Genomic DNA, 12,605 nt, shown 5'->3' on the forward strand with positions numbered 1-12,605 from the left:
ATTCTGAGGCAGTTAAAAAGACAAGTCCATAGTAATGAGAACCTCCGCTCACTGACATGCAGTCTCTTTTCTCCCTCGTTCTTCAGACTCCTAATCTCATAACTCACGTTTTACGATACGCTGTGATGACTCCCTCGCCTGTTTTTTTTTTTTCCCCCTCTGCTCCCAGCACAGTCATGAAGGCCTGAATTATTATAAAACTCCCCGTGTAGAAACACATGCTGCTTTCTCATTAGGCACTCAGGTTCCTTGAGGGTCAACCACATATTAGGACATTCATGTTTATGTTTTATTAAAGAAAATGCATATTAAATATTTTAAACAAACAACTTTGACTCTCTTCTTATCAAAGTGACAAACTGTAGAGCATAGTTAGCAATGTCTGGAGCACTATTTTTGGAAAATCTCAAGTGAAGCAGAAAGCAGTTACTGTATCTTTCTTTATAATAAATCCAGATTATTTAGTCTCGAATGGTAGACCTAACAACCAGTGTAGGACTCTTTCAAAATAACTAAAAACACCCTAGCTTTTAAATAAATAGTATTTGATGAACGTTTTGCTACTGTTATCACTTTTTATTAGGTTATTTAACACACAGCTTATGATTACTCTCATGTGCATGGAGTAGTTAATACTTAAAAAAACATCTTCCTGCAAAGTTCTAAAAGTTCTAAAAATTACACATAAAAGCAGGCAGAGTTAATGTTATAGGTGGATAGTAACCAGATACATTTACTCAGTCACTTCAGTAACTTTTTGATAAAAGTACACGTTTAGGAATAGTTTTAATGCACCATTACTTTTACTTGTAGTGAATAATATCCATATAAGACATCGCTACACTTACATACATATACTTCAGTATTAATTTTATTTATTAGCTTGTATAAATAAAAAAATTGCTCTAGACAAAGACATACAGTTAATGTTTATGTTAAAAATAGTTTTTTTTTTGTTTTTTGAACACAAGCTTACTTGGACCTACATTTGGGGGTCAAGCTAATATACAATAAGGAATTAATATTGTCACTGGAGGTAATTGTTTTATCATTTTTATACTAAAAAGTGTTTCTTTTGCCAAGAACAGCTATTTTCCAATTACATTACATTGCCCATTACTTTTAATTATCTTACTATAGAATTTCTTACATAATTTTAAATATCAGATACTATTATTCATTAAGTCTTTACTCTTACCTGACTAATTTCTTTGATGGCTAATTTTTAATATTTCCTCAGTAAAAATATCACAAAATAGTGTTAGTCATACATGAGTGCAATTTTGGGTACTCTATCTACCTCTTGGTAATCGATTTTAGATCTTAATTTTTTCCAGAAATTCAAATATTCAAACAGGAAAAGCATTGATGGTGCAACATTTTCTCCCTTCGTTTTCCAGCCTCTTCTAAAAACTGCCCGATACAAACATGTTGCGGTATAAAGGTTCATTTATTTTGAAATTTGAGTTTTAAGACCCTAATACACTGAGTTTAACGCTTATCTTTTGCCTTAAAGACCATTTAATCTGGACACATGCTAAATAAAGACACCAATCAATACATCCAATTCCATTCATTTTATTTATATAACACAAATTAACAACAGATGTTACTTGAAAGCATTTTACAGAGACATTATTGTCAGATTAGAGAGGTTGCTTATTTAAACGTCTATCTGAGGATCATTGAGTCAATGATTTTGTAGGATATGTTGCTTATAACTTTGTAATAGGATCTCACTTTAAAAGTCTAAAAAACTTTTTATCATTTAATGTAATAGTATTATATATATGTATACTAATAGTATATAATAATGTACTATAATAGGCTCTACAGTTGCATAAATGGTGCTGTCAGAAAATTCCCAATCATTTCAATGCCCCAGTCACCATCACCTCCACTCCTACAGACAAAAATCCTAAACACAACCTCGTCAACTCCGCTCCCGCTGATCTGACCCTATTGGCGCCACACGCTCTCCAGAAGCAGCCTCCCGCATAGTGACACCGTTCCCTTAGGCATCAACAGAGCGCAGACAAAGGAGGAGGTGTGTTTGAGGTAAACACATAGCTCAAATGGAGCGAAGGGGCCGGACTGGCGGGGTCTGCGGGGCTCTCCTACAGCAGCAGTAGCAGTGCATCTGCTGGTGGAAAGCTACCTGACAGCTGCTTCTCACACATCAGATAAGATTACAGGTATAGCCGGTACACCTGTTTAAACAAACCGTCGTCCAAGAACGCCACTATGTGTGTGTGTGTGTTTGTTAGGAAGAATATAGAGATAACAGCCTAATCCAGCAGCAGGTGCACACACCTAAAGCCTCCAAATATATCAGGCAATTAAGTTCATCATTATCAATGTGTTTGATTTATGTGATCAAAAGGTTGATTGTGCATTTAAAAAAATAAAGCTAAACCCTGATGCAGAGCTGAGTTCAAGAGAGCATGTTTCTTCTAGTTTTTGCTGCTGCAAAGCTTGGAGGACTGTCTGTCAGTGATGTTGCAGGATCAGAGCTGGGCTTGCAGAGAAGCAGCCGATCACAAGACGGAGATGTTAACACACAAGCTCAAACGTACATTCATTCACACACAGGCTGTTAATGCCTGATCCATTTGGCTCTAGCCTGACATCTAGCGACTCAGGCTGTAATGGGATCTTACATGATACTGGCATGTGAACATAAAGAGAGGAGCTGAAAGCTGCCGTGTTTTTCTTCTCTACTTAAACTGTAATGATCAGCTTCCATATACCTGGTACACCACAGTGCGCTGACATATGAGGAGTAAAAAAAAAAACAAGCCAAAGCCACACTCCCCTGCCTACATTGCCACCTGTGATGTCACTGTGCACGCCACCAGTGTCGTAATGGTTTGTAAAATAACACGTTGGGCGGCTTGCGTTAGGGTGGGCTCGCCCCGCGCTGCAAACACTGCTGCAGCCTCACTGACACAACATGTTGTGGCCTCCTCTTTTGTGTTTTCTCAGCATTTTTTCAGCCACCGTGCATGAGACACAAACTAATTTTAGCCGGCCTTCACCCACGTGAAGCTAATGTGGGTCTAAGTATAGCTCTGTGGAGTGCAGAAGAGGACAATCATGTTACACTTTATAGAAGGGATATTTGTATTATCTTATTAAGTTTTTTTTTTTGTTTTAATCAAGCATATGTCTTTTTATATGTTTTCACATGGAATTTAAATGCAATGGTGACTGACTCTCTAAAAACACTTACATTCATTGAGAGCTTTAAGGAGCCTCTGAGGGTTACATGTGTTTACAAAAACCTGAAAACTTGCAGTTTACAACACTTCCTTTTTGGAGGAAGAACTTAAGTGCAACCTAACTTTGATTGGTTTAACCCTAGTGATAATGCTAAGATAAAAAACTGTAAGAAACAGGAACACTGAGGGAGTTGTTGCCAAGGAACTTCAAATCCAAGCTGTCATCAGGAATATGTTTACCTGCAACCGTAGTGATTCATCTTTAGATTATTTCTCATATCAAAACAGACATTTTATTTTTGCTTGTTTTGAACATGGAGGACAAATTAGATTACTTAATGAAAGAAAACATAAAATAAACTTATGACTCAGCAAAACAATTGTTTTGTTTTAATGGAGCAGAACCCTAAAAGTTGCACAAGAGCCAATTACACTACAGTGCCATCAGGGGTACTACCTCTAACTGACCCAAATGTAATTACAATTATTTAGGGGAAGTTTAGGAAGATTGCTAAAGTTTAATGTTGCCTCGAAAGAAACAACTTCCGATCCTGATCATTAGATTTACAGTTGGTGTGCATTACATGCAACCTTCATCTTAGACATAAGCAGCAGAAACGTTTAGTTACAAATAGACCATAATTCTGATAAAATGATGAACAAATTTTATTCCACCTTTTAAACAGGTGTCTCCTTATCGATCAGGTGTTTTGGGTTTTATATGAGTGTGAGCTTTTAGGTTCTAAATATAAAGAAAAATATGATTCTGGAGAGAACATTTTGAAATGTATGCTATGATCCAGTTTGTTAAGACTTTTTGATTGAGCAGAATTCCTTTACTTCTATTTAAAAGTGTATAAAAAAGGGGTTTTAAGTTTCCCGTTGTGTAAAATGTAGGTCAATGTGAGGCAAAATCAATATAACATTAGGAATTTTTGGAGTTTGAATGAAATAAAAAAAAGAGTACCTGTTAACTTCAAAGGTTTTGCAAAAATTACTTTAATATTTGTGCCCTCCTAATTAAACCTACGCATCTTAAGATACACTTTGTCAGCCCAAAAAAGTGGAGAAACATTTTAATAATTAAGCCAGTTCTTTTTTTAGGTGATACTGTATGATGTCAATAAAACAAATCAAAGCATTTCCGCTTAAGCATCATATTTGCAGGACAGTTACACTTATCTTAGAGACTGGGCTATAAGGTCATCCTTTTAACCTAGGTGCATTATATTTACCTAAGAATTCAACTGTTTAAAACATCTCCATTAATTATGGGCTTTTACCTCTTTTATAACTTCTAAAATACAGTATTTTAAACTACCCTAAATGAATTATTAAAATTCTTATCCATCCAGTTTATCTTTGGGTCACCCAAACCTTGCGGCCCTGGGCTACCGCCCCACTGAGGGCTTTCTAAGGTCTGGCCCAGGGAGTCCATCACTTATCAACTTATGCTGGCTAAACAGTTAAAATGTTTTTGAATTTACCTTCTTTTGTTCAATCCATGCTTTTTAAAATGTATTTATTAGACAATTACACTTAAAATAATATAAATAATGAATTGGTGGATCAAACTTTTGACAAATATTCATCAATTCTGACAGCCTGTGATTTTGGTGTACAATGTGTTCCTTCAGAGAGCACAAACATATAGATCGAAACGCACAGAGTCTGACTTGGTTCTTTCTTCCAGAGGAGTCTGACAGGAATGAGGTCAGACACACGGATCCTCATTGCACATTATTATTATTACCCCGTTTTTTTATTCAGCCAATGGGAGACTGGCTGGGAGTGGCTCCAATAAAAAAAGCAGGATAGAGACAGGCGCCGATTGGTTCCTGCGCCTCGCAAGGAGGGTATAAAAAAACGAGGTCGGCGTTGTTGTGTTTACAGTAATATCACAGTGCGCACGGGAAACAGGGAGACTATGAGAAAGCGCAGCTGCTTCATTCAACCACATGGTTCCTCAACCGCACAGACAAGCTGCGCTGCAGACAGCCAGGCTCACATAGGGGACTCGCAACGGCGTCTTTTAAGCCTCGCAGGGAGAATTTTCAGCCGCACAGGCAGTTGAAAGCTGATCTCCGAGGCGCACCTGTTAAAGTTTAAAGACTGAAAGTCTCTTAAAACGGACTGAACTCAAGAAGAGACACAGAGGAAACTTGGATGAACTTTTAGATCTTTAGATTTGCTTCAAACTAATATAAGTGAGGAGCATCTTTTTTTCCCTTCCCCACGTTTAAACTTTTTCAGTGACTGAACGCGTTCAGATCCCTTTGGAAGGGGAGATGGTGCAGCACATGAGTCAAACAGAGAGCACCCACGCTCACTCTCCCGGTGGGGACTCCATGGACATGGGGGAAATGGACCTGGAGATGGACGCCTCTCCGGTCCCGGAGGGATCCCCCTCCTCCAGGGAGCGCAGCGACCTGGCGTGGTGCAAAACCCCGACGGGTCACATCAAGAGACCCATGAACGCGTTCATGGTGTGGTCTCAGATCGAGAGGAGGAAGATTATGGAGCAGTCTCCGGACATGCACAATGCCGAGATCTCCAAGCGGCTGGGGAAGCGCTGGAAGCTGCTGAAGGACACAGACAAGATCCCATTCATCCGCGAGGCGGAGAGACTCCGGCTTAAGCACATGGCCGACTACCCGGACTATAAGTACCGACCCAGGAAGAAGGTCAAGTCCGGTAGCGCAGCTGGAAAGCAGGCGGAGCGCGCAGAGAAGAGCGGGGAGCGCAGCGCCAAAGCCGGCGGTGGTAAGAGGAGCCCCGCGTCCAAGTCAGTGAGCCGGACGCTGAAACAGGGGAGCAACAAGAGCGCTCCGGGACAAGAATACGCATCCAGCCTCTTCAAATCCAGGTCAGCATCCGGGGCCAGGCAGATCCCGGAGAAGCGCCCAGGAGAGGCGAGGCGCACCCACGTGTTCGGCGGGACAGGCAGCCTGGAGAGCGGGCCTCCCTCCGTGGGCGTCCCGGCCAGTCCCACCCTGAGCAGCTCAGCCGAGTCCAATGACCCGCTAAGCCTGTACGAGGAGCACAGCCCGGGCTCCACGGCGCGCCTCAGGTACGCCCGCGCCTCCTCTCCGACACCGTCAGCTTCCCACTCCTCATCCTCCGTCTCCTCCGCATCATCGGACGAGGAATTTGAAGATGAGCGGCTCGATCTGAACCAGAGCCCCGGCTTTGAGAGCGCGCCCCTGGGCGGCATGGGCTTCTCCGACGCGGAGCTGGACCGGGACTTAGATTGGGGATTTGGGGAGTGCGGGGCAGGATCTCACTTCGACTTCTCCGACTACTGCACTCCGGAGGTCAGCGAGATGATCTCGGGAGAGTGGCTGGAGTCCACCATCTCCAACTTGGTGTTCACCTACTGAATCAGCCCCTCTCCCGCGTATGAACTCTTCTATCCCTTACCAAGACAAGCCTGTGCGTCTAGACCAGAAGATTTCCGCAATTTTTTCACTTAAAATAAACGAGAGTGAATAAAAAGGAAAGAAAAGGGGGTGGCCTGTGTGCGCAGTGAAGCACCAGGTATGCGCCGCTCAGACTTGGACAGCGCTCCTTGCGCTTGACGAGAGGAAATGCTTAGTTTGCATTTGGACAAGAAGTGGAGGAGGTATGGAATGTCAAACGTGCCACAATTCAAAAAATAAATAAGTTGCTAAATGAAAATCTCTATGTTATAATTAAAAATTAATTAAATTAACTAAAAAACACACTTCTATAATTATTAAAATGTTAAAAAATATATGAATTTACAGATGTCGATGTATAAAATCATTACCATCTATTCCCTGCACATCGCGGTGTAATTTAAAAATGTGTATAATTTCTCGAGTTAAATTATTTCATAATCGTCTTCTGTATTACATCATTAATTATTTTTCTCCCAGTCAGCCTCCCTCACCAGTCAGTAGGTGGGGCTAACGGTTCTACAGATAAAGTGAATCTGCTGTCAGGCTGTTTTGCAAATTGAACAATCAGATGTTACTCACCAATAAACAAGTCGTGGCCACAGTTTAAATTATTTTAATAATGTTAAACAATGAATTTAAACTTTTACTAATCTTTTAATCAATCTTTATAGTTTTCTTCTATTCATTTAATGTATTTTTGTTCTATTGAGATTATATGTATGATATTTATTTAGAAAATGTATCTATTTATTGGATTGTGGCACTTTTGGCCCTCCATACTGAGGAGGAGTGAATGTAAGCAGAGAAGCTGCAGACCCTTAACTTATTCCATGCAGGATGAGGACAGAGACTGAACTTTTTGAGTCTTGATAATTTTTTTTTTTTTTTTGCCTTTCTTTCTGGAACACTTGCTGGAGAGCTCTCGTGTTGTTGGTTTTTCTAAAACCCAGCCAAACCTCTCCGACCATCAAGTTCAGGACATTTTGTTTCCTCCTCAAAACTTAATATTTGTAGTATGAACACGCATGCCCTCCAAGAAGAGGAGGAATTTCTTATTTAATGCGTAAAAAGAAAATGTTCGTCTTTGCTGCGTAATTACGCAATTTGTGTGCGCATAGGACACAATTCACTATCACCAGCTTCTCTCTCAACGGCAGGACTTAGAATAAAGACTGACTCCAAACAGCAGAAACTTTTTTTAAGAAAAAATACAAAAAAAAAACACTTTCGCACAATTCAGGACCAATGTTCTGCGCATTCTATCTGCCTAGTGCTTCAACTTTGTAGTTCTCGTGTCAGACATTCTTTACATATATGTACAGAGCCAGTCCAAGGTTTTATGGGGCCCTGGGCAGAATTTAATGGGGGGCCATCTATCAGTTAAGGTCATTGCCAAACAACCACAAAAGCAAGTCTTTCATATTGTCTATGCTTTTTTTTTCATTCTTTGTTAACCTTTGCTAGTTATAGTATTCTTTTTGGCTAACTAGAAATCGTTAAAGGCATTCAATTTTTTATTTTTTTTTGTCTTATACTGTCTCTTGCAGTAGATAGCCTACCAAGCATTAGCTCCAAAAAAACCTAATGCAATTTCCTGCAGGCTAAGGTTTAGAAAACCTGGTCCAAGAAACTTTCATAGCGATTTATGAGAACAATATTTCACAAACAGTAAATCAACCATTTGCGCTGTCTTTACAAGAAGCACATTTTTTTAAACCTGTCCTGTGAAATTTCATGATGTTTGGGACCCCCCAGACCAGCAGGGGGGGCCCAAAGCAACCCACATACAGCTCAGTCCTTGGGCAGGCTCTGTTTATATATTACTATATATATTGATGTATTTATACTGGCCAAACTTTTTTATACATAGAAGTATTGTTCTCGTACAGGTCTTGTTTGTGTTTGTGCACACACACACACACTCACACCTGTCTGTATATCCAGCTGAGGAAGGGCTAAGAAGTGTATCTTATTTAAAAAAGAAAAAAAAAAAGTGTCCGACTTCTCTCACTTTCATAGAGATTTTGAGTGTGTCATGATTTTCTACTTGTATTTTTGTACAAAATCTATAAAAGGGGCAGCCCTGCAGCATTGTTGTTCGCATCTACATTGGTGGTTTAGACGTGCAGAGGGGGCACAATCTGACCTCACACAGTGTTTACAGTATTTACCCACATGCTTCTTAAATGGCACAGTGACTCCAGCTTCACCAGCCGAGTAAACAAAGCACCACTGAGGCTCCTCTTGACTGTGTTTCCAGTCCACACGCACTCAGAACACACTCAAATCGGAAGTCTCAAAGTGAAAGATCCCAGATCAGAGTCACTGTTTGGATAGAGCTAATACCTCTGTGTGCTTTGTTTTTTTTTTAATATATGGAGATAAGTTTTATTTGAACCACTGGACTCATTCCAATTTTGCCTAGACTTTGGAGAGAGGAGGAAATGTTTTTGAAGTGCTTCATCTGTTATTGCGCAAATTGCATCAAAAAATAGTATTTAACCTTTTTCTGTACCTGTTGGCTAAGTATAGCAGGCTATTTGTTTGTTTTTGTTTGTTTTTTTTATATTATGGCATGGCAAATAGCATTTGTATTTCAGATTCAGGTATATGTAGCTATAGCTGTTGTGTTTAAGATTTTTAAAAGAATAATAACATGAAGATATTTATGTAAACTGACTGTACTATAAGCAAAGATTGTGTGTTTTTATGTATGATAATGATGATCAACGACAGGCACTAGGACGGCCATCTTTGGTGGAAGATGATTGTGGTCCAGGAGTTTCCTTTTAAAAAAAGAAGAAAAAAAAATCCTCTGTTGTCCTTCTTTTTCTTTCCCATTTGTGCAATATGTTGTGTTTGATCATGTTTTGTCCACTTCAGCCAAGATCATTTGATGTCTTTTTGCTCAAAAACCAGCCAACATTTGGGTCAATCACTGCCTCTCAGACCTCTGTACAGATTGTCTTTTTTTATTTGTTTTTTTTTTCTTCCAAGAAGGAAATAAAATCAGCTGGAACTGAAAAAAAATGTTTCACTCCTTAAATTGTGTTTTTCATGAATGTTATTAAATATATGAAGACAAAAATTACTTTATTTGACAACTGTTGTGGGAAAAGTAGCACTTTTTGGTAAGGTCATTAATGGCCCTTCACCTAAAGTGGCATATTCTCTGGGCAGAACTCTCAGAATTTATTAGGTTATGTATGATTTCTTCATTTCCCTGTTTCTAGGATAAATCTGCCAAGATATTAGACATCTAGATCCACCATGATATGTTTGTAAGCTGCATAAACAGGTCACAGAACTCTTATACATGCTGCAACATTCAGCTGGTTTATTGCACCAAATTTGCTATTTGATATATATTAATATTTTAAAGAAAAACAGGTACACCGTACTCCTAAAAAAGCAATTAGATTTTTTTTTTTCCGCCATCTTTTGTGTTACAACAAAGTAATTTCTTACTTATTTTGGTAAAAGAGCCATTTTTGATCAAGGCTGATATTAAAAGGATATTACATAGACTGGTGTTTCTTACTTAACTTAAATAGAATATATGACCTTTAAGCACTTTTATCTTCTGATATATATATATTTTGTATCTCTTCATTATGCTTTTTGCATAATGTGCAAGGTCAAGGACGTGATGTAGGAGTAAAAGGGGCTAGGTGGGGGACCCAAGAGTTGGGGGGTAGTTCAGGGCATCCATGCAAAAAAGGAGCACTCTCAAATTACAAAATCTCCAAAATTACCAATGTGCTACAGTTGTAAAGGGAATAAAATAAATAAGCTTTTTTAGTGATATGCACCATGAAAAAAAATCATAAAATGCTAAGATTTAGTGGGGAAGTGACTATATATCTTTCTAATCTAATCTATCTCTGGCTGTATGTTGAGTAGTGGGGGTCCCTGGGAGGTTGCAGAGAGATGAACTCAGCACCCCACCTCCCCATCCCGAAGGATCATTCATGCAAGACACCCCTCTAAAAAAGAAGCAACTCCCCTAATGTTTTTATATTTTGTTTTTATCCTAGCAAAGATGCTGCATTGTCCCTATTTTACCTTCTACAAATCTGATGCTGTGTTTACATTCTGCTTGCGCATGTCAGATATGCTTGCATGGGAGTGTTTTCCAAGTGAGCCGCTGCAGCAGATCGCCAGTCAATGGCCAGCCAGCGAATCAATAGGAGTGGCCTCATCCTTCCATCTCATCCTCCCGTTTGATTCCGCACGTGCAAAAAACGTGGCTGCCATGGAAACGCTGTATCCAAGAGAGAGAGAGAGGGGTTGCAATCCACTAGGGAGTAGCATGGTGGGGGTGTGTGTGAGTGTGTATGTGTGGAAAAGGGACATAGACTGATGCATCAGGGTGGGGTGGGTGGATGAGTGGGTGGGGGTGGTAGACATTTCTGCAAGGCATGACTGGAATAAAGGAACAGTGTGTGTGTGTGTGTGTTAAAGGGAAGGGAGGCAGAAGAGGGTAAAGAGGGGAGGGTGTTTGTCTGTCCTGGTGGATTGTGCAGGAGACTGCTCCCAAATCCAATTAATTCCTTCTGGATGCGTTCATTTGTCTCGTACATCTGACGAGAAAGACAGAGAGAGGGACCCCTGAGGTACAGTATTTAGTGTATATCAATTTACGCCCTATTCCACAGGAGACGCTGGTAATTATTTCCATCTCTCATTCGTTCGCTCTCTGTCAGGAGACCAGGGTCGTCTCCAGCTTTCCCTCTGACATCCCAGGCTTCGTAATAAGAAAGAGACGAGGCAGGGGCCCAAAGACGGCACAGTCGGCCCCACCGCATGTCTGCACATAAGCTTTGCATCAGGCAGGAAAGAGCATGTGAGGTGTCCCTGTTTTTCAAAGTCCTTTGAGTCAGGACAATAAAGAGACCTGGATACGGAGCTGCCACTTTGACCCACATAAAGACACATGCGTGACTGCTCGGTGCCCTTAACCTTCATGCCTGATTACTGCAGTTTGTTTGTGTCCCAGCTGAACCTGAGTGAATCTGACAAGATCGAGTCAAGGTGTCTGCTTAGGCTACAGACCGAAAGGAAAACAGAAACCACACGAGGTGTTTGTGACTGTGTGTGGCTCTATGTGTGTGCGCTAAGTCTAGAGGAAAATGGCAGGTTTGCTTGGATTTAAGTTTTTACCACATTTTTTTGTAATTCAGTTTTGTACATAACAAGACTGTATGTGTATATGGCATAGATTTGGCTTAAAAAAAGCTGTTTTATTATCCAATCATGATATGTTTGTGGCAATTCTAGTCTCAGCTTCCTGTTCTTAGATGAAATATTGGCCTCAAATATTAACTTCTGCTGCTGTACCCTGTCTATCATTCATTGTGTTGCATTGGTATTCCACAGCTCAAGCCATTGAACACTATGGTCTCATTCTTCAACAAGTCTGCCTGTATCTGATAGCTAAGGTCTCCGAATTAAACAGTTTTTTATTATCTAAACACTGGTGTTTATTCAGTTTTAGTTCTGTTAATTATGGTTATTTACCACTTATACCATATCAAAACGATAATAAAGATTGAAGGATTAAATCAGACCAAAAACAACACATTAAGAGTTTTTTGATACCTGCTATAATTCTTTTATTTTTAGAACATTATACTAATCTCCAAAGCTCTTTCTCAGATCTTTGAAAAAAAAAAAAATCCAATCAGCTGCTCTTGCTTCAAAAATCATAACTTTAAACTCACCTAAAATCCTCTTTCTTTGCCCCTCTCATGCATTGTTTGAATTTTAGAAAGTAATCTTCATTGCATTTATGCTATGCATAATTCTGGATGGATGGATGGATGGATGGATGGATGGATGGATGGATGGATGGATGGATGGATGGATGGATGATTAGCCTTCATTTTCTACTCACCCCCATGCTGAACAACACTCTGGAGTACTTTTTTGATATCTCAAATGCATCTGGAGATCTGGGAGG

At 39.9% G+C, this 12,605-nt stretch overlaps 1 protein-coding gene across 1 annotated transcript; it reads left to right on the forward strand.

Moving 5' to 3' along the window:
* Positions 1-5,100: 5,100 nt before the first annotated feature.
* LOC107093700 (transcription factor SOX-4-like) lies at positions 5,101-9,659 on the forward strand. Its single transcript, XM_015388906.1, has one exon. The coding sequence runs from the start codon at positions 5,510-5,512 to the stop codon at positions 6,599-6,601; it is 1,092 nt and encodes a 363-aa protein (XP_015244392.1). The 5' UTR covers positions 5,101-5,509; the 3' UTR covers positions 6,602-9,659.
* The last annotated feature ends 2,946 nt before the right edge of the window (positions 9,660-12,605 follow it).

Source organism: Cyprinodon variegatus, unplaced genomic scaffold (assembly GCF_000732505.1).
Source record: "Cyprinodon variegatus isolate N-32 unplaced genomic scaffold, C_variegatus-1.0 Scaffold441, whole genome shotgun sequence".
NCBI lineage: Eukaryota > Metazoa > Chordata > Actinopteri > Cyprinodontiformes > Cyprinodontidae > Cyprinodon > Cyprinodon variegatus.

What these genes read in the sequence shown, in the direction of transcription:
- LOC107093700 (XM_015388906.1), top strand. Translation starts at nt 5,510, where the DNA reads ATGGTGCAGCACATGAGTCAAACAGAGAGCACCCACGCTCACTCTCCC.